This window comes from Protopterus annectens, chromosome 10.part0 (genome assembly GCF_019279795.1).
Source record: "Protopterus annectens isolate FY-2018-M chromosome 10.part0, PAN1.0, whole genome shotgun sequence".
Taxonomy (NCBI): Eukaryota; Metazoa; Chordata; order Ceratodontiformes; family Protopteridae; genus Protopterus; species Protopterus annectens.
This window is the reverse complement of record NC_056744.1, coordinates 421,995,313-422,019,098: the sequence shown is the minus strand read 5'-3', so window position 1 is coordinate 422,019,098 and position 23,786 is coordinate 421,995,313. Positions and strand designations below refer to the sequence as shown.

The 23,786-nt window shown below is 41.0% G+C and overlaps 1 protein-coding gene across 1 annotated transcript in view; it reads right to left on the bottom strand.

The window, feature by feature from the left end:
• UCHL5 (ubiquitin C-terminal hydrolase L5) overlaps nucleotides 1–23,786 on the bottom strand; it is a 222,263-nt gene that overhangs the window by 127,941 nt on the left and 70,536 nt on the right. The window contains exons 2-3 of the mRNA XM_044086778.1: nucleotides 21,863–21,926; nucleotides 4,288–4,393 (exon numbers count right to left, since the gene is read on the bottom strand). Coding sequence (XP_043942713.1) covers nucleotides 4,288–4,393; nucleotides 21,863–21,926 — 170 coding nt within the window. The remainder of the gene's footprint in view (nucleotides 1–4,287; nucleotides 4,394–21,862; nucleotides 21,927–23,786) is intronic.

Here is a 23,786-nt window from a genome sequence, read left to right as displayed (position 1 = left end):
GGAGAATTAGTTTGAGGAAATCCTGTCTATATGGAAAATAAGACAGGGTTGACTCACCATAAGGGCTTGCAACTCGCACATCCTTCTTGCAGAGGTCGGAGCAAAATCAGTAAAAAAAAATTGTTTTCCATGTTAAGAACCTAAAGTCATCCACATTAGCTGGTTCAAATGAAGTTTTTCCAATACAAAATTAAGACCCCAAGGAGGGGTCACCAGATCTCCTGGAGGCCTCTCATGCAAAACCCCTTTCAAGAATATTTTGAAATGAGACCGCATTGAAGGAGGATCATCCATGGGCAGACATGCTGAAATGGCCGATAAATGAACCTTGACAGATGAGTAAGAAAGGCCATAGAATAGCAACACAGAAATATTGTAAAACCAGAGAACAACTAGCCCCAAATGGTACTGGTTAGGTTGTTGGCACCAATAAGAAAACCTTTTCCATTTGTTAATACATGATGATCTAGTTAGCAGGCTTTCTTATCTCCATTAGTACCTGCTGCATGTCCTCAGTAAACAGGTGCCTAAAAGGAATTAAGGCCCTATCATCATCCAGGCAGTTAACTGAAAACCGATTTAGGAGGGCATCAAGCACTCCTGTTCTTGTGTGAGTAGATCCAAATCTCCAAGGAAGCTTGGGATAATTGCCCCTGGCCATTCCAAAAGAAGGGAGACCACAGCTGACTGGGCCACAATGGAGTCACCAAAATGATCTTGGGGGATTCCTGTTCTTGTGCGAGTAGATCCAGTCTCTGAGGAAGCTTGTGGTAATTGCCTCTGGCCATTCCAAAAGAAGGGAGACCACAGTTGTCTGAGCCACAATGGAGTCCCCAAAATGATCTTGGGGGATTCCTTCTTAATCTGCAAAAGTACCCTAGATATTAGTGGAAAGGGTGGAAAAGCATGTAGGAACATTTCTCTCCAAAGAAAAGAAAAGGCATCCATCTTCAAGGCCTTGTTGCATTGAGTCTTGGAACAAAATCTTGCCAACTAAATTGTTCAGAGTTCAGAAACTATACACATACGGATAAGTCATTGGAAGGCCCCCTAATCTAGTTTCCATTTGTGAGGCTTGCTATGGTCCTGCTAAGCTGGTCTATCACACAATTTTGCTTTGATGAAATGTAGGACCGCCTGTAGAGCATGACTGCGCAGTTATATCCCAAGCTAACATGGCTTGTCTGCAAAGGGGATACAACCCAATTCCCCCTTGCTTGTTAACGTAGCACATGACTGTGGTATTGTCTTTAACTACATGAAGAGATCCTAAGGACCAAAGATGGTTCAGAGAGTCGAGTGCCTTGATCAGGGCAAGCATCACCTTAACATTTTTGTGCTTGCATCCGTCCTTGGTGTCCCACACCACCTTGCACCTTTATCCCTCCTGAAACTGCTCCCCAAGCAAAAGTTCTAAGTGCCTGTGGTGGCTGACCAGCACTTGGATTTGAAAAGAAGGGGTGTTGTAACTGGGACTAAAGATTTCAGATCCCAATGCATCTTTCTCATGTGCAGACTTGCCAGGGGAATCACGAAAATTAGATACCATGAGACCCAAAATCCTGAGGTATCCTATCACAGTGGCCAAAGTCAGAATGGAAAACCCTGGAAATAGGTCTAAAGATTTATTTTTTTCTAGTGGAAGAAAATCTGAACTTGGTTGCTAGCTGGCATCCCAGGAACAATCTTGTGTGAAGGAGTCAAGAAACACTTTTGAATGTTCTCATGCAATCTCCAGCTTGTGTAAGAAAACTCTCACCAGAGAAAGACAGACTCCTGACACTTTGAAAAAGACTTTGCAAAGATAAGCAAGTTATCTACATATGGAAAATGTAGATACCTTGTAGTATTATGCAAAGATAAGCAAGCTGTCTTCATATGGAATAATGTGGATACCTTGTAGTCTGCAATGAGCTATAACTGGAGCTTTGACACTTTGTGAACATTCTTAGTGTATGAATAGTCCAAAGGTAAGGCAGAGAACGGATATGATCCAGACATACAAACCCATAAGAAATGCCTGAAGTCTGGATGAAAAGGGATGTGATGAGTATTTTTAAGTCGTGTTGCCAAGAAACTTGGAAGAGGTAACAGAGTGTGAAGTGACAGCATTTTGAATTTAGGCACCATCATGAACAGGTATAAGAAGCATTTTCTTTCTTTGGCACTAAGAATATCCTTAAATAAAAACTCCTCCAGCCTTGAGAAGCTGGAAGTGGTTCTATCACTCCTTGAGACAGCAGGTTGAAACATGAGACTCTGACCTGGAGGATGAGAATGACCACTGGAAGGGAGGAATTTCCTTCCACCACTATCTGTAAGACTAATCAACTCAGAACCCATTAGTCTGAAACAATCTGTTGCAAAAGAAAAAATGAAGACTACTTTCTGGAAGGAAAAAAAAGAGGGGGGCAGAGTGAGAGGGGTCACAAGGTCTCTCAAACAATAGTTCAGACCTGGACTGCCATTAATTTTGGGACTTACCTACTTGCCATTTTTTTTTTTTAACTGTTTACCTGATTTTTTGTTGACACTATTTTGCCAAAAATTGGATGAGGAAATAAGAAATCCTTGGATAGCTTGGAAAGAGAGGGTTGAAATCTCTTGAGATTCTCTGCTCAGCTAGCCCTTTTTAGTGGCCATAACCCTAGAAGGCATATCAGAGTCACACTTACTAGGAGTAGTAATCTGTGCGATAGTAGAAAGCAAGCTACTTAAAGCAGATTTTTCCTCAAACTGCAGATAAGTTGCGAAAGTATGATAAATGTTTTATCATAGAACAAACTTTTAACGTTTGAGCCTGACCATTCAAAATTCTGAAACTCAAAAAGCTGCAGAAGTATATGCTTTCCCCATACCTATCAATAATTTCCCCCTCCTTATCAGAAAGAGTAGCATTGGAATGAAGCAAGTGCTTAGCAGCAGTGGAATCAACTAAAACTACAACTGTTTAGGAACTTTATACATCCTATCTGCCTTTTTAGAGGCAGCAGGCTTACTTACAGGAAAACTGAAGGCAGTTTAACATACACACACACACACACACACACACACACACACACACACACACACACACACACACACACACACACACTAAAGCAGGACAGGAGGACTGGGTGTACGTTCTACAAAATCCTTATGTAAGAACTCCCAGTAATTTTAGGAGGGAATGAGAAGCCTCAGTGTTCTCCCCCTAAAAACAATAGCACATTCAAGCAATAGTCACAGAAAGGGAAATCCCCGCAGGGAGAATCAAAAACTGAGCTCTCCAAGTCTTAATCAGAAATCGGAGGGGGGGGGGATTATATGTCGTCCCTGTGTCTTCCTGTTTAGAACCTTGAAGCTCTTCAGAAAAGAGGAATCCTGCTTTCTTTTACCAGAAACTACTTTATATGGAGTATTAACAGCCTGAATTAATTCCTGAGCCAGACCCAGTTAAAAAAAAAAAAATCCAATCCAAAGGAATTCGAGGGGTAAGAGATACATGTTTGGTTTTCGTTTTCTTTTTGAAAAGAAAATGAGGCCATGTGTGTTACTAATGACAGGAGCTGCTTTCCCAAGGATACACGCAGCATTCTGAAACAGGGACACCCTCCCTATTCCCCCTCCCAAGATTGCCAAGTGGTTCTCCCTTCGCCACTGTTGAGGATCCCTTCAGTGGATGAGGATGTGGCTAACCCCCAGTACATACTGGCTGTATATAAAGAGAGCACGCACATGTGTGCGCACAAACACATGTGGAGAGAGAGAGAGAATCAATAAGAATACACACATGCACACACACACCTGCACAAACGTCAATCTTCAGGTTATAGCAGCTAAATGAGACTAATACCCTGTGGCAATTTACTGGCTCTGATTTGAAGGCAGACAGTAGAGAGAGTGACTAACTCTGGGACCAAGTAGTGTTCTGGAATCCCACATTACTCCTAACTATGATACTGCATCAGGTCACAGATTGGATAAATGGCCACCAGCTTACAATTCACTGCCACTGCTGACACTGTCATGCAGTGGCTGTGCTACGTCAGGTATTATAAAAGAGTGGTCGCAAGACTGAAAAGTTACCAACTCAAGGAGCAAGGGGGAGAAAAAAGGGACCTATAGACAAATTTAAAATCCTGACATTTAGTATATTCTACTTGCAAAATCATTTTCATCTCCAACTTAAAAACAATCCCAACATTCAGTGTATTTCACTTAAAAAGTTGAATCAGTTACTCCAGGTTAAGTTCAACAAAAGTTGCACTATTTTAAACAAGCCTTCAAGTAGCCTTCAAGATTTACCTGCTTGGCAAAGAAAAGCGTGTCAAGTCTGGAGTCTTGAACAATGGAACCTGCTGGTTCTTCACCTGGCTGCCACTTAAATAGGAAGATCAATCCATGAACTGGTCTGGTGAGAGAGAAAAGCTGGTTTTAAAATACAAACGAGTAACAAAACAATTCTTACTAACCAGACAATTTGTTCACACAAATATCCTGTGGTGACAGTCTGCTCATTTTCCCCTTTCCTAATACAGCTCACAAATTATGTTGGTTACCAAGGCTTATCCACTCCATTCAAATACTTTACTGAACTCTGAAAAGTTTTGTTATACCTACACATCACATCTGCACACCATTTCTTACCCTTACCCCTATGCAGGAGTGTTGTGGTCCAGAAAGCTACTCCTCTAGCTACCCAATATGCATCTTTGCCATATGTATGGATAGGAGATACTAGCCACAAGGGTGGTAGGTGACTTCAAATCAAGATGGGACTGCAAAGAACAAAGAATGGGTGGGAGAATTTCTTCAGAAATAAACAAACATATGGTAACTGTAATATGACAAGTCAGCCCTACAGAAATTATGGAAACCACATTACTGTACAGTCTCATGGACAATTGCTACAGTGTGTGAATAATGCCTCCAGGACGACAACTAAAATTTCCAGGACTCAGAATTTGTATGCTGTGCATGCATGTGCATTCCCCACCACATTAAACTATACATGTACACACATTTGATAAAATTATATACAACTACACACTATATACACGTGTACATGAATTGACATGTTTTACACATCTGCATCACATCCAGACTTAAAATACTTATGGTTGTAACAGTACACATCTGGTCATACTAATTTACATTTTAGCACTGTCTAATGTTTTCCTCAATAATAACTTTAACAAAACTAGACTTCCAAGATGGTTGCACAGTGAATAAAAGCTTAATTTCAGCTCTGCCAGTGCGAAAACCAACTGAGAAGACGGCGCCAGTAAAGTCATATTTTAGGTAAATTTCAGTAACTGGCTAGTAAGTGCACTACCTGGATGCCAGCAACAAAGAAATTCACACAGCCTGAAATAAACTCAATCATAAAAAATGGAGGAAAAAAACACTGACTGGGAAGAATTTGCAGCTGTTCAGCAAAAAGCAGTGCAAGACATGGGGCAACATCCAGTAATCTAGAGGAGGAAAAAAAGGTAACCTAGAGAAAAATAAGTCAAATGTACTCAGAGCCAATTAAAATAAACAAAACACCAGTGGAGTATACAAACTCAAATAACAAAAAGGCTGGGAAAATGGAAGAAATTTTAAACAGATATTCAAATGAGTTGATAAAACTGCAAAAATCAGAGGTTGAAATGTAGAAAAGGCTGGCTGAATACAAGACTGCTAGAAAGAGGTTTCAAAGAATAAATGAATTAGAGGACAGAGCATGTAGGGAAAATCTGAAATTTTCTGCTGTACACAAGAAGTTGGAAGGAAGACTATTAATTTTATGAAAGCACAAATAAGCAACTGGACTGGTATTCCACACAAGGAGTTGTTAATTGAAAGGACACGTGTGCGTGCTCCTAACCTGAACATGAGAAAGCAACTTAGACCTTTAACAGTAAAGATGCAATTGTATCAGCAGGAAGTGTGGATTCTGACAGAACTGTGGCAGAAGGACAAGGGTACTGAAAGTGGGAAACAAGAGTGTTTGTGGAAAATTATTATTCATTGTGCACCAGGCAGAAGAGAAACACATTTATTCCAGTAATCAGGGAATGCTGAGAAGCAGGTGTGAGAGTCTAACTACTGTACCAAGCTATCTTCAGAATGCTGCTTCCTAAAGGAACTATTTTTTTTCTTCTTCCTACTTAGCATATTCTGCATATAGTTTGTCCAACAAAAAGTAAGCTGCAAGACAGGAGACTCTGCTTCTTGTTCTTCTAGCAATAAAGACAAGACACACACAGAGATATTCTGGATTCAAAACCTTGCTAAGTCGAACCACTTAATTTCTAATTTTAGCTAATGAAGCCCTCAGGGTAGCCTTGTTCTAAGAGCATTCCAGATGCCATGTCACATTCGGTTTTAAAAATGTCATCATCCAAGATCTTCCTAGCTAGTTGCTCAAATTGCCCTTTAACCAAACCTCTCTTTTGAGTCAAAGGATTGCAAATGTCAGTGAAAGGTATGAATTTGAAAATGTTTGCTTTCTATAGATATATTAGATTAAAAGTCAAATCCATATTTTTGGTGATCATGCCATCTAATTAATCAACCTAGCAAAGCTAGAATTTCCACTGTGTGGTACCTTAAACCTCCCGAATCAGAGGCAACATGGGATATATGTAAATTACCCTTTAAGGATATCACTTCATTGGCTCTGCTTGACAGAGGATCAGTTGATCAATGGGGCGTCAAAAGCAGACACACTCTGGCTAGGCTTATAAATGCCCTCAGGCAGACAGCCTAGTAACCTGCCTATGAACTTATGAACCTAGGTGTTTCAGCTAAATGGCAATTCTGAATGTTAAAGACTTTTTCTTTAGAAGAAAAAAGTCCTGAACACTCAGAATTGCCAAAAAAAAGTCATGAACATTCAGAATAGCTGAAACACCTGATATCCTTAAAGGGTAATTTACATATCTCCCATGTAGCCTCTGATTAAAGAGGTTTAAGGTACCAACACAGTGGAAATTTTAGCTACTGTTATAATCTAACAAATCCATAATCACAATCCCCACCCCTATTTGTTTTCATTATTCATAAAATTCCCATTAAATGCAAAGTTATCCAATATTTCTCTTCCACAGTCATATTCTTGGGCCTTAAATAATTGTCGTCCTAGTTAAAATTATAAATGTCAACAAGAAAATAATGGCTGTCTTTATTAAAATTATAAATGTTAGCAAGACCTTTTTGTTGAAATAAAATGTATTAAAAGATGTGGAGGTGGATTGTAAATACTTTTTCATTTGATCAAATTATTATGTACACTTGCACCATCAAACATAACCAATAAAGTTATACACAAGAAAACTTAACTTAATTCAGTAAGACAGTTAAAATCAAACCTAGTAGTTGGAACAAAAGTAAGACCCCTTTGAAATAGTTTAAAGTTAACAGGAGTAATTTCCAGACAACTATAGTTGAAAATATTAAAACCATTACAACAAAGCACTCCATTTTGTGAATACATTGGTTCTAATACCCCTTCCTTCCTTTCTCTTGTCATCCCTTCCCCCAACTTTTGGAGTTGTTAAAGTTGTAGTTCTTCCTGTTCCCTCCCACCTGTGGTATAGGAGGGTGACCTGTATGCATAATTGTCTCCAGAGGAGGGCGAGGGGGAAAAATGCCTTCCCTACTGGCTGATCTAGAAGATCTACATAATGGAGGGAATTCTACAAGACTACTAAAATCATGAACAAGTGCATTAACTGAATCAGCTAAGGAGGAATGTGCACTGTCCATTAAGGGGGTAACAAACATTGCTAACAAACAGTTTTGGTAAAGGACACACTATCTCTTATTTTTTTTCTCTCTCCCTGCCAAACCGCAACTGGACTCCCGCCTTTCTGATCAGTATTTCTGCTACCCGAGTGCGCTTACACCTCTCTCCCAGAATGCCACCCTGAGACCTAACCTATACCCTAGCATAGTGCTATCATTAAGCATTACTTTAGACTGACTCCTCCTAACCTCTGGTGGTACTGTCCACATACTTTTCTTGTTAAAACCCACACTACTAGAAACTAGCCTGCTCTTTTATTTAAACTCAATTGTGAAGAGACTTGACAGGGTTTGACTTATATGAGGTGTTTATAGTACAACTGAAAACTGCCTTCCCTATGCATATCATTATTAAACTGACTATGTCAGCCGTTTATTGCTGAGAACTGAGACTGGCTTGAATACATAGATTAATAGCCGAATGGCTGTATATTGGGCTGTATATTGCTGATTTAGTTTATTTTTCTACCATCCTGTATACACACCTATAACCTAATAGATTTGTGGGGTGTACAACAGAACTGTCTACATAATTGACATTGATGATTGTACATGTTTATTGCCTGACTCTACCAAACAAACTGATTGTGACTCGTAGTAGTAGATACTCCTAACTTCTAAATAGTAGACTACCTCCAGTATGTTAGCCCTAGCCATTGTTAGTCTTCCTGAATGTTTGTTGCCATTCCAGTAAATGTATGTGCTATATGTATTTTTTTTTCCACTGTATTTCCTCTGTATTCCTTCCTTAACTGTATATACTCTATACTGAAATCACTGCTGGCCATTCACTTAACTTTTTTTTTTCTCACTAACCTTCACAGCTGTCATCCTCCTCCCTGCATTCAGAACTTAAGAACCTATCTGCCTGGTTAATAAGGACGCCCATCCAAAGTCCTACCATCTAACCTGCATCCCCAAAGAAACTTGTGTTCTGTGCTTAAGTCCTTCCCTGCAAAGGAGTAAAGAAAGGACGTTTGTTCCCCTGTGCAAACTGTGTACTGAACTGTTCGTTATCACTAAAGCAAACCAGGTACTATTTGTTTAAATTCTCACTCCTGAACCCGGTTCCCAGCAGCCAGTCCCACCTCGCCCCCCCAACTATAAACCCTACGCTCCCTTGAAATTACGACTTGGGATATTTTCTTGTCTTTTGTCCACTTGTCAGCTTGCTGTGATCTAGATGTTGGCCTGTGTTATACCCCTTCTCTCTTCTCTAGTATTTCTACCCCTTATTACCTTTTCTGCTCATCCTTTTTCCTCCCCTTACTTGCTACTACCACCTCTGTTTCCTATATTCCCTCTCCCCACTCAACTCTCCCCTGTAGCCCACCTATTACAAAAGAACTTCCCACTTACCTAGAGTTAACTAGTGCCCCACAACAATCTGCAGCTTTCCGATTGTCTCTGGATCTCTTCTTTTACATGCTCTAACCCGCTCCATTCGCCCTGCGGGCTCACTCCGCTCCCCTACCCCCAAATTCCACACACCCCCACAGGTCCTACACGTATACCTAACCAACCACACCCCTTCTCCATTCCACCAACTACAATCACACCTCCATTAATCAATCAATCGCCTTCTTTTCCCGCCATTTTTTCTTCCACCACTTCCTATTCCTTTCAAATCACACTATTCACTTTGACTACCACACCTACTTTCTCTCTTCACCTATAGTTATTACCCATATCTACCATGCCAATAAATACACCCTCCTCCCTAGGCCACTTACAAATGTTACTCTTACTCTCTTTTCTACCACCATTAACTTTAGCATACCTACTTACCTCCTATGAACTACCAGGATATTCACACTTTCTCTTCCCTACTAAACAATCCACATGTGCTGCTACATCCTTTGATACTAACCACTTCAACATTACTTCCATACCCAGCTATCTACTACCAAAATACCATAGAACAGCCCACATTAGATATAACTTCCCTTCTACCAAAAGATATCCATTTCTTCTCAGTAAATATACTACTTCTAGTTATCTAACACTCCTCCTCTCCCTAAAGGATGGTGATATTCACCCAAACCCTGGCCCAACCACCTCCACTACCACTCAGCTTAACTACCCAATCCTCCCTACCACCCCCCTACTCAAAAAAACACCCAACTCACTCTTAATAGCTCACCTCAATACACGTAGCATTAATAATAAAATTACACAAATCCATGCTCTCTTGGAACTATACTCCTCTGAAATATTTTGTCTTACTGAAACTTGGTTAAAACCTTCAACCAAAGATAATGAAATTACCCCACCTGGTTAAACATATTACGTCTAGACCGCTTAACTAGGAAAGGTGGCGGAGTAGCAGTTCTTTACAAATCTGATTTGGAATTAACTATACTCAACCAAAAACCTCCTCAGGAATCCAATGCTGAGATATTCATTTCCAAACTTCAGATCAACTCAGTCAAATCTATCTATATTATTTGTATCCATGTTCCTCCAGGTAATAACATCTCTACTACTGAAGATATCCTCTGTTGGTCATCTCAAAGCCGCCCCCAAGAAACCATAGTCCTTGGCGATTTCAACATTGATTGGAATTGTTGCAACAACTTTCCTACTAGTCATATTAACCTCTCTGGGTTTACACAAACTATTAACTCCCCTACTAGAATAAACAAGTCCAATAAGAAAGAAAGCACCTTAGATTGGATTCTCATTAATAATCAGCCCCAAACCTACAACTCTAGTACCCTCCCAGACAAAATAAGCGATCACTCTCTAACTTACATTATCAGACTCAAAACCAATCCTCCTACTCGACCGACATTTAGGACAATCAGAACCAAGAAAAACTTTAACTTGGACCTATTCCTACTTGAACTTCGAACACGTAATTGGTCCCCCTTAAAACACCTTTCTCTTGATAAAGCGGTTGACTACTTTAATGCTAACTTCCTTGACACTCAACCACCATGCCCCTGCCCGCTCTTATCAGAATAAGAACCAAATCCGCTCCTTGGCTTTCTAAAGAAACTAAGCAAAAAATCAATCTCAGAAATAAATACTGGAAAAAGTCGCTTTTAACTAAAAACCCTATATATCACCAATACTACAAACAACTGAAAAATTAGAAAAAAAGCTATACTGTCCAATAAGAAAAACTATTTCCTTCAATCTCAGCAGACCCACCATAATAATCCAAAAAAGTTCTGGGCTAGTATCAATAAACTATTACATCCTGGCCAATCGATCACACCTAACCCACAAGGCACTGACAAAGATAACCCTAAACAGATTGCTGATGCCTTTAATACCTTTCACAAAAGCTATTCAAACTCTTGCCTGTCAGCTTTCTCCTCTAACTGTAGCTGTATCCAATTGGACTCTAACCCACCTCCTCCATTTACCTTCCAACCTGTCCTAACAGCATTTATTCTCACCCTCATCCAAAAATTAAAACCATGCACACCTTTGGCTGATCAACTACCCGCCGAATACTTAGTTAGCTGCTAAGTCTATTGCCTACCCCATATCCATCCTCATCAATAGAACTATTACTGAAGGATACATCCCCAAACATTGGAAAGTCTCCTATATTATTCCCCTTCATAAAGGCGGCGATTCCGCTGAACTCTCCAACTATCGTTTTATTGCCATACTTTCTCCTTTATCTAAGATAATGGAAAGATGTATCCATAGGCAATTATTAGACCACCTCCTCCTGAATAACCTACTTTCAAACTCCCAACACGGTTTCAGACCTTCCCAAAGCACAACCTGCAGCCCTTCTTTCCTTTACAGACACCATCAACAAAAAACGGAACCTTAACATGCTTTCCTCTGCACTCTTCATTGACCTGTCTAAGGCTTTTGACATGGTAAATCACAACATACTTTTACACATTCTTAAATCTCTGTCACTTGATACGCTGGCCATAAAATGGTTCCAGTCCTACTTAAATAAGATATCAAGCAGTGCTCTGGAACTCCATTCTGTCTACCCACCTACCAGTTAATATTGGTGTCCCTCAGGGATCCATACTGGGCCCTCTCCTGTTTTCTATATTCATCAATGACCTTCACCTAGTTACTCCCCAAGCCACATGTATACAGTACGCTGAGGACTCTACTCTTATCTGCTCAGCCACATCCTTATCCAAACTCCACTCCCTTACGCAAGAGGTATTTAATTCTGTTGAAATTTGGTTCTCAAATCGCTGTCTTCTATTAAATCCTAAAAAAACTAAACTTCTCCTTTTTACACCTACCAGCAAATCTCCCTCTATTGACTTGACTCTAACATCCAACAATGGTACTCTCATATCCCAAGATCCTACTACCAAACTGCTAGGTATCACCATTGACAATAACCTTACCTTCGACACTCACATCAATAATACTTTGAAAACTATTAATAAAAAAATAGGTTCTCTTTATAGGATCAAGCCTTTCCTCACTCCTACAACCAGAAAAACTATTGCCCACTCCCAACTAATCTCTACCCTTCTCTATGCCTCACCTATTTATACAAATCTGTCAAAGAACAACCTTCAAAAACTAGAAAACTCCTACAACAGCATAGTCAGGTTTGCCACAGGCAAACCCTTCAGAACGCACCACTGTATCAATCTAAAGCTTCTAGGCTGGCTTGAATTACAGCAGCAGCTCAAACTTAACCAACTGACCATTGCCCACAAAATACTTTAACAACCTACCAAGACACCCATTCTTTTTAACCTTATGCACCCCTACTACAACCTAAAATCCCTAAGATCTTCCCAAAAAGTTCTTGTAAAAATAAATAAATCAAACAATAGAGCTGGTGACTATTTGCTAACACAGTTGGAAAAAAATGGAACCTACTTCCCTCTATCTCTCAGTTTAAAATGAAACTCAAGTCCTTCCTCTATTCACACTGGATGTGCATTTGTACTAAACCCGATTGTCCAACAATGCTCTAATTACTTGACTCATCATATCCTACATTTCTCTGTAATAATCCCAACTGAACAACTACAACTCTACCTCTCCATCATAATCCTATCTACTACTTTATTCTTAAAATCTGAACTCGTCTTACTACTCAAACAAGTACTCATCCACCCTCTTTCCTCCTTTACATCTTCCTTTCTTATTTTACGTTCTATTCTGTATAGTGTTAGTTATTATCCTTACTCAACAATTTATTAGTAACCTCCTCAATAACTGCACTAATTCAAGTCCAGTAATTTGCATTTTTGTTTCCACATACTCGTAAATGTGTGATCACTTTGAAAAAATGTTTTTTTAGTATTTTTTGTATAATTTTACCTGTATTCTAAATTTCTGTACATCTATAGACAGGTTCTTTCATTAGTTGGAGCTTTTCTCCCCGGGCCTCTACTGAAAATGGACATATATCCAGTTAGACTAGCCCGGTCAACAAATGTAAAATAAAATAAAATAAATATAATAGTATTTCAATTTCTCTGGTGTCTACTACTGAATCACATTGTCTATACGAGGAAAAACAGCATTATACTCATTCATATAATAACTAAATACAAAATCTCTACAAATAAAATCAAATTTTTTAATGTCAGCAAAAGGGTCTATAATGTCCTTTCATTATCTTTAATTAGAATGATCACTAATTCAGTAAGTCTATCAAACATGGAGACCAATTACTTAAAGTGGAGAACCAACTGTGGTTCAACTAAACTGAAATTGTCAACGTGACTTGTTAGGTATATAAATGTATGACTGCCCATGTCATACGTGACAATTTTAATAAAGATGTTTCTTTAGAAGAAAAAAAAGAAAGAAAGAAAGAAAGAAAGAAAGACACACGCACACCAAAACATACAAGCAAAATATATAAATAAATTTTAAAAAAAGCGACCTCTAACCCCCCTTCAGATGAGAGCTCAGAATAGCTAGGTCAACAAAGATAGCCATGTGATATAGAAGAGGAGATCCACAATTTAAAAGGACTACCAAATTCAGTTGAAGTCTCATGGAAGGGAACAAAATAAGCCACCGAGGGCTCCTTAAGATAAATAATCAATAACAAAACAAAAGGAAAGGAATACGGGAAAACCAGGTTCTCATTTTTGGAAGTCTGTAACTACATCACTGATGTCCCTGCAGAATACAGCAGGCTCCAGAAAGTACATTTGTGTAGGTAACTTATCATAATACATGTTTGAATACATCACTGTTTATAGGATCATCAAGGTTAGTCTTAAAGAAAGCAAGTGCCACTCCGTTTTAATGTATAAAGGCAGTTTATATTCCTGGGATGCGGTAAACGCCGGGTAATGCATCTGTCCCAACAGCATCTTATTTGCTAGAAGAGGGATTCCATTCCTTAGCTCTCATATTAGTACAGAATTGTAAAAGCTCAAGGAGGGTTCGACCCTTGATAGAATAGAAAGCACCCACTTAGGAATCTATAAGAGAGAGTACAGAGATGGGGCTTCAAGCTCGTCTTGGACATCCAGGGTTTTTAGACCAGTAATCTTCATGGTTAAGAAGGCTGGGGCCTTCCTAGCAGTGTGAGGTGTCTATACAAGTACATACCAAGGGGAGCACTGTACTGTATAAATGGTCCAACTAAAATGGAGAATAGTGGGACAAAATAAAGGCACCTTATCCAAGTGGGAGTTATCAGTTGTGCTAACAATAAGGAATTTCTATCTACTTGATGGGGAGAGAAAAACAGAGAATATGTTGTCAACCCAAGTGCAAAAATCCCCCATCAGCCTGGAATGAGGTACAAGCTATGGCAGAAATTTAAGCTGAGATCTACCAAATGCAACAATGCTACACTTCTTTGTATTTAATAGTAGCCCTTTTCTGTACATCATTGGTTAGCCTCATTTCATGCATACACAATCACAGCAAAGGACATAAAGTACAGTTTTGTACCTACCATAAATGTAGATGTTCGAGGATTCCATTGCTGCAGTCCTTACTATTGGGGTATAGTCCGCGTCCAGTCGGCCCGAATACCAGAGTATAAGGCTGACGTCGGTCAGGGCGCATTAGACTGACGTCAGTACGTCAGGGTACTAATGCGCATGACCGACGTCATATCCTCAGTCTTTTCTTGCCCCAGATGTCAGAAGACCCTAAAAAGACAAGTCCCAAAATACCTGCACCAAAAACATGTACAATATATACAAGAATATATACAAAAATAGAAGCATGTAAACTCACCTACACAACCACCCCTAAACACAGAGGGGAAGGAGGGAGGGTAAATTGGACTGCAGCAATGGAATCCTCGAACATCTACATTTATGGTAGGTACAAAACTGTACTATGTTCTTCGCTTTCCATTGCTGCAGTCCTTACTATTGGTAGAATCCCAAAGCAGAGGTAAGGGAGGCTGGCAAATCATAAAGAAGTAGGAGCTGACAACATGCCTTGCAAAACAGCTGTGGCAAAACCAGCCCTAGACTTAGAGTAGATAGGAAGGTGATAATGCTTAGAGAAAGTATGCACTGAACTCCAAGTAGCTGCTTCCAAAATATCCTTAGTTGCCACCCCCCTTAGAAATGCTGTTGAAGTGGCAGTAGCCCTAGTGGAATGAGGCCTAATCCCAGCTGGAATCTCCTTGCCATGATGGGAATAACAAAATGCAATGCAAAAGCCAATCCACCTAGAAATAGTTTGTTTTGACACAGGCTTGCCCTGTGAACTCAAAGCAAAAGAAACAAACAACTGCTGAGACTGCCTAAAAGCCTTAGTCCTGCTTAAATAATAACGCAATTGCCTGTGTACATCTAAAGTGTGCAAAATCTTTTCCCCTTTATTTTGAGGGTCTGCATAAAACGTAGGCAAATGAATAGTTTGGTTTAAAGCCACACTAGAAACCACCTTAGGCATAAAGGAAGGATTAGTGCGTAATGATACCCTATCCCTATGGAAAATCAAAAAGGGCTCTACTGCCATAAGGGCCTGCAACTCAGACACCCTTCTTGCAGAAGTAATAGCCAACAGAAAAGCAGTCTTCCATGACAAGTATTTCAATTCAGCAGTAGCTGCAGGCTCAAAAGGTTGTAGAGTAAGTTTTTCCAACACAAAATTGAGATCCCAAGCAGGAGTAGGAGCTCTGGGGTCTTATATTCTTTGCCCCTCTAAGAAACTGCTTGAACAAAGGATGCGAAAACAAAGGTGGGTCACAATCATAGTGAGCTGAAATTGCTGCAGCATGAATCTTAATGGAAGAGAAGGACAAACCTTTGTCCAATAACTCAGTAAGATATTGAAGAGCCACACTCAAATTAGGCTCAGAAATCTCCAAATTCTTTGCTGTACTCCAAAATAAAAATCTCTTCCATTTTTCTACACTCTCCTTGTACTAGGTCTTCTAGCTTCCATAATCACATTTAAAACTTGTTGAGGAAGTTGAGACCTGCTGTGTTTCAACACAGAATATGCCAGGCTGTTAGATGAAGAGAGTGAAGCTTGACATTGAGCAGATGACCGTCCTTCTGAGATAACAGATGAGGAATCAGAGGTAAAGGCCATGGAGGCTTCTTTACCAGACTCCGTAGTAGTGGGTACCAGTGTTGCCGAGGCCAATCTGGAGCTATCAAAATCATCCTTGGCCTGTCTTGTCTGACCTTTAATAGTACCTTTGGAAGAAGAGGCAGAGGTGGAAAGGCATACACATGAAGGTTTTTCCAACTGAAAGACAGAGCATCCACTTTCCAAGCTGTGTGATGAAACCCCTTTGTGCAATACTTTGGCAGCTGGTGGTTTAGTGGAGAAGCGAACAGATCTATGTCTGGAGTTCCCCATGACACTGTCAATTTCTGAAATACATGAAGATCCAGTTTCCACGGGATCCATGATTTGTCTGCTTAACACATCTGCTAAGGAGTTCTGTGCTCCTGGCAGAAACCTTGCCTGAAGAGTTAGTTGCAAGCTTAGCGCAGTGTCCCATAAAATCATTGCTTGCCTGCATAGAGGATAAGAATGTGTTACCCCTTGCTTGTTGATGTACCACATGACAGTTGTGTTGTCTGTTAGAATCAACACCTGCCCTGGAAGAAGTAACTCCTTGAAAGCCATTAATGCAAACTGGACTGCTAACATCTCCTTCATGTTGATATGTAGATGCTGTAGTCTGGCAGGCCACTTGTCTTGTATCCACTTTCCATTTAGATGAGCTCCCCAAGCAATGTCCGAGGCATCTGTCGTTAAAATCTGACTTCTGGCCGGGTCACAGAGAGTCCCTTGTTTAGGTGACATTCCTGAGCCCACCACAAGAATTCTTTTTGAAGGCAAGGTATTATTTGAATGACAGTGTCCAAATCCTGGCAGTGCTGTGTCCATACATTTTGAGATACCATTGTAGCTTCCTCATATGCAGTTTGGCATTGGGAAGCACCAGAATACAAGATGCCATGAACCCTAATGCTTGAAGGACTGTCCTTGCAGTCAGCACGGACTGATGAGATAGTTGATGGAAGTAAAGTGACAGACTCTTTTGTTTGTCCGGGGTTAAAAGGCCATCTGGGCTGCTGTATTCAGTCTCACACCCAGAAAGCACATGTCTTGAGAGGGTACTAGACTGGACTTTATTTCGTTCACAGAATACCCTAGGCATCTTAGCACTGCTATAACATATTCCAGATGCTGTAGAAGGTCTTCCTTTTCTTGAGCCAGAATCAGGCAGTCGTCCAAGTAAGGATAGATTTGAATTCCTTGAAGCCTGAAGTAAGCTATCACTGGAGCCAGAACCTTTGTGAATACTCTGGGCAGTAGATAAGCCAAAGGGCAATGCAGAGAACTGATAATGAGAATTTCCAGCTCGAAACCGCAGATACTTCCTGCAACTTAGCCTTATAGGCACATGAAGGTAAGCTTCCTTGAGATCTAAAGTTACCATCCAGTGATCTTTGCCCAGCAGAGGTAAAAGCTGTTGTAACGTCAACATCTTGAACTTGGGAATGTCCAGAAAAGTGTTGAGGAGAGATAAATCCAAAATTGGTCTCCACGTGTTCCCCTTCTTTGGTACTAGGAACAGGTGAGAATAAAATCCTAGGCCCCTTTCTGATACAGGGACTGGCTGAATGGCCCCCATCTGGAGTAACTGAGAAACTTGCTTGTGAGCCTCCTTTCTTTGTGGAGGAGGAACGTCTGGCATGCCTATGAAAGGGGGCATTGTATGGAAATAAAATCTGTAACCGTGGTGAATGATATCCAACACCCATTTGTCTTGAGTAATTAAATCCCAATTTTCTTTGAAAAGAGACAGTCTTCCTCCCAAAGGAGCTGCCAGACGAGAATCTACTGGCAGCTGAAAAGACAGGTCATTGGGTCTGTTTAAGGACTGACCCCTGCCCTCACCAGAAGTCTGAGCAGGTGAACTCCCTGTTCTAGGCCTAAAGAACCTTGAGCCCTGCCCCTACCACGTCTAGACCTACCCCTAGACTGGGAATCATAAGCAGGATATGTCCACCCCTTAGCAGGCCAATTTCTACTAAACTTGGTGGCTGCACCTGCAAAAATCTTTAACAGTTTGCATAGACTTAGCTTTGTCCTCCATTTTCTTTAAAACTGCTTCCACAGGCGATCCAAACAACACATCAGACTGTAAAGGAGCATCCAAAATTCTTGTCTTAACATGCTCAGCTAAATTCTGATCCTTCAACCAGGCATGCCTGCGAAGAACAGAACTAGTAGCAGCCACCCTCGAGGAGGCCTGTACAGCATCAAAACCACATTGCAAAGAATGCTTACCCACTTGCTCAGACACATGAACCAAGTCCAGCAACTCTTTACACTCAATACCTTCCGCCAAAGCATCCACCTTAGATTTTAATTGTGAAAGGAGATAATTCTGATATTTTAGCATGTGAAACTGACAATTCAACGCTCTCATGGCTAGAGTGGAAGAAGTATACACTTTCTTTCCCCACCTATCCAAGGCCCTTGCCTCTTTATCAGTGGGAACAGGATTTTTAACCACAGAAGCCTTAACACCTTTAGGCCCTTGAGAAATAGTTTCTGGGTCCGCCCTAGGACTCTTAAACAAATACTTATGAGCGGCACCCTATAATACCTATCAGGCTTAACAGGAGCAGGAGGCAAAGAGTCAGGATTCAGGAAGCCTCTGCAAAACATCTTCCACCACATTCAACACAGGAGGAATAGCTAAGGGCCTATGCTGGGGCAAAACAAGAATTCCCTAAGCCTTTTCCTGGAATCAGAGTAATCCTGGCCTTCCCATTTAAAGTGCTCCCTCATGGAATGCAGAGTCTCTGAAAATGAGAAATCCTCAGGAGGAGAAGCTGTAGGAGTGGAATCATCCACATCAGAATCAGAATAAGTAGGATACTCCTGCAAGTCTTCCAGAAGACTCTGAAGCCTCTGAACACTGTTCAAAACTATCAAACTCGGTTCCACCCTAGGCCTCTTATCAGGCGGGGCATAGAACCTCTAATCATAGTAATCAAATCTTCTGCCATTTTAAGCATATGTTTCTTAGGTACAGAACCCGAAATGCTAGGAGAAGCCCCCACTGAAGCTGAACTAGGCCTACCTCTCAAAGAAGTTTTGGCAACAGAAGGAGAGGCTCTAACTACCTTGGGAAGAGAGGGAAGAACAGTTACCTGAGAAGCCCCCTCAGCCTGGCCTACCTCCTGAGAAGGCACATCCTGTAACAGTAAAGTTTCTGCCTGAGACTCCATGGAAACTCCTGGCAAAACCTCTGGCTCCACTGAGCCTTCTAAAGAACCGACGTCCGGGACTGCCGGTTCATCAACCCTAGGCTTCACTGTTTTGTCCTTGCGCTTCTTGGATGAAGCGGGCGTCGGAGCATCCGGCTGGCATTTTATAATTGCAACGCTTCCCAAACACTAACCTGGCACAGTCTAACCTCCTCTTAATAGTGCGTTTGTTAAACCTAGCACAAGAGCGGCAACCAACAACGTCGTGCTCAGGCCCTAAACAAGGTATACACAAGGTATGGTAATCCCTATGAGGTATCTGTTTCCCACAAGAAATACAGTTATTCACTTTTTCTGACATCCGTAAAATACTGAGGCAAGAAAAACCAAAATGTTCCCCAACGGGTACTTAGCCAACTCTGTTTCGGTCTGAAACTCCGGTTTCGGAAATATTTCAGAACGCCAACCTGCACTCGCAAAACTGCTTCTGCATCGGACCATGCGGCAAAAAAGACTGAGGATATGACGTCGGTCATGCGCATTAGTACCCTGACGTACTGACGTCAGTCTAATGCGCCCTGACCGACGTCAGCCTTATACTCTGGTATTCGGGCCGACTGGACGCGGACTATACCCCAATAGTAAGGACTGCAGCAATGGAAAACGAAGAACATCGGCTTCTCCACAAACAAAGAAAACTTCTGCATTTACTACCTCAACTACAGGAGACAATTCAGAGATCTGAATTCTAAGTTAGAAAAAATCATTCACTTATCTGCCAATGTAGTCCCCAGGCCAAATTCCTAATCTGAAGGAAAACAAGCATTTACTGTACCTCCAGAATGATCCAGGTTTGTCAAAGGAAGCACTACAAAGGCAGTTACAATGTTAGACAAACAGTAACAAAACATTACAAAATTGTTCAGCTGGGATATGAAGAGTATGGGAAAAAGCAAGGAAGAGAGAGTTCTCTGGCACAGAGTGATAAACTCATAACCAAGACCCAGATGATTTGCATTTGAGTAGTGGTTCAGCACTGTACAGCCAGGTGTAAGGGGAGTGGGGTGGGAGTATGCTGCCAATGCTGGCTCACACATCCTGAGGGGAGAACAAGGTGGATTCACCTGGCTGATTATTACCATAAAAGCACAGACTTGCATGACATTAAGCTTGTACCCTGTGTTCTGCTGTTAATCTTCTAAAGCTGGTGACAATTATCTCCTTCAGCACACATGGAGGACTAAAACTGACCATGGGAGTACAGCTCTGTAGCAGATGCCTCTGTCAGCCACTTTGGCGAAGGGGTGAATTGGGACCCAATAAAAATATGATCAAGGCACTGAGGAACCTCCCCTTACTCTTTTTGACAGGTGCTGCAGAATCTTACATCCATCAGAGCTACAAACAACTCAGGCAGATGGGACCTTGGTTTAACGTCTCATCTGTAGGGCAACACATTCTTGAGTAAAGCACCCCCCTATATGCTACACTGCAGTGTCAGCAATCCATCTACCTGGTGTGGGAATAAAATCCACAGCCTTCTGTACCAAAGGCAAGTGTGTTCCCTGATGCACAGCTGACAATGTTATAACAGAAGGAGGCTGGGGGCACCAAGATGCCTCTGTAAAATGCAGAAGTGGGAATGGGCCAGACAGATAATGCATCACACCCCACACTATATCACAATGGTGGAATTAGACAAGGAATCTTTTGCAAACCAGCAGTCTCAACACCCGATGACAATGGTCCTGTTAGTTCCTGAAAACAGATAATCCATAAAACTGGAACACGAGTCGCATCCGCTCTGTGTCTTTAAGCACAGCACAACTAGAACTGATCACCTGTCCGCTCATGATTGGCAGTGGAATTTTACAGTGTTGAGTTGCCAGCCCGGCAAAGAACCTTCCACAGAAGGCACAAACATGCACGCACGCACTCACACCTAGGGCCAATTTAGAGTGTCCAAACCACCTACAGCATGTCTTTGAGATGTGGGAAGAAACCAGAGCACCCGGAGGAAACCCACGCGACAACAGGGAGGACATGCAGACTCCGCACAGAAGGCACCCCAGCCGAGGACCGAACCAGAGAACCTCTTGCTGTGAGGCGGCAATGCTAACAACTGCACCACTGCGGCCGCCCCTATTTCTCTGAAAACTCTGTTACAATAATTAGCAATGCATGTAACTTCAACATGCTCACATTTTCTATCTGAACACTGCAAGTAAAATATTCCAATTTCAAAATCTGCTTTTCCAATATATTAACTGTGGTAGGTAGAACATATCAGTATTTTATCAAGCTTTTACAGAATTGACTTTTCAAATGCCGTAAAATTAAAATAAAATAGCCACAATTTGGCTCTAGAGCACAAAGCACATTACACTAATCTTATTTACAACTTACCTACTCACTCAAAAGAAAATGTCCATGAACACAAAAGACAGACTTACTTTAATTTTTCAAAATTTTCCGAATCCAAGCTCCATATTTCTTCAACCTGTGCTCCTGTACAACCTACAAAACGGTAAAAAAATATGCAATTTCCAATTAAAATTTTTTATTTTATCTTAGCCCAAAGAACCAGCACCAGATATTAAATTTGTATTCGGTGCACTTCAGAAGAGTGGCATGGAAATATCAATAAAAACATTAATAGGAGCAGTCAAATACAGTTCTACTCACCTTCTATCAAGTCAACAGAAACAACTAAAACTGGACTATGGTATAGGTCACACTTTCAGGGGCAATAAACAAAGTTTTAGACTGGTCATACTTCCATTATTCCTAGCTGGAGAACATCCATGACACCATACCACTATTCCTACCTGGAGAACATTCAAGATACCATCTAGTTATCAGCCCAGCTTCTCATACGACCTCAGTCTGTTACCAAACATATACTTTTGTGTGGTCACCTGTTGCTGTATGGCTCAATGCAATTTAAAACAAAGTACAGAAAGAGCCCTCAATTAACCCACTAAGTATAACCAGACCCTTCTCTCTTCCACAAGGAGAAGACAAGGTACTGCATAAACCCAAATAAAGTGTGGCATGACATCTTTTTAGTGTTCAGTTTCTGTGATTGTAAGTTAAAACACTGCACAGCTTTGTTGCTGCACAACTGGAAGACTAACAGTTTGCAGTTTGGATGAAAGTACCCAAAACAGCAGTGACTTTCACAAAAGTGGCAAGAAGTGTTCAATGGTTATACTATCTAGTCACTCGCACACACACGAATGCGAACACGATATTGCACAGCTTTCTATCCAGATTTACATGCCTTACTGTGCTCTATAGTTTGTGTACCATTCCTCTTCAACACTACATTTAAAAACAAACAGTCACTAATCATTGTGATGAGGTGTTTTACTCTTGGACACACTGCACTGGGACTCCTAAGAGTGTGTACACCTCCAGAAAAACTTGATGATGAAGCTGCACTAAGTCAAAAATCCAAGAGAAAAACGGTCTTCGATTTACAAACGAGTAACAGATGCCTGTGTGTAAAAATGCTGTAACGAAACTGCATAAGTGGATAGAAAATACATAACAGGTGCCTTCTTAATGAAATGCATTTTTTTGGTCCAATCCTCCTTACCAACTATCAACTACCACCCTTCTCAGCTGTTCTACAAAACCAGTTAATGCCCCTGGGCAAATACCCTATGGCCAATTTGTTCCCAAGGGCTTAACTCGAGCCTGTGCACACAGCTGCCAGTATTGGATCATCAAAGTCCTACTGCCCCTTGCACATACCTGTTCACATCCAAGGCATGCAATGTGCCCTTGTGATGTACATCCAAACTTTTGCATATATCAAATCGGATGTCTCCTGTAGACCGCACACATCACATAATCCCCAGTGTATGCCAACTGAACTACGGAAACCATGTCCAGACATGCACTGCCCACCCTTCTGCAGTACAAAAAAAAAAAAGACAACAGCAGGACAAGCCTAACCACTGTTCTCCTGCCCACTATCACATGCAACAGGGCTTTATCACCCTACACCAATGGAGTCTGTGCTGCCGATATTTAGCCAATGCTTAAGACAAGAATACCAACATTTTTATTCATGTTCCAAGATGCACATCTCCGCAAGTCATCATTTTATCTTAAAAGAAACCCTACTTTAAAGGCAAGAGGAAAAAAAAACACTGTGAAGGCATTATTAAGAGTATGACTATTTGAAAGACACCCATTTCCCCACAATGCCTTATTACTGATGAAAGGTAATCAAATGTGACTTGCCAGTTTCTCCAACACAAGTCAAACTAGGCAGCCCAATGCTAACTGTTCAATTCAGATACTAAAATAAAACAATGGTGCTGATGTACTAGGAAGTGACTCAACCAACTAAGAAAATGAAAGATG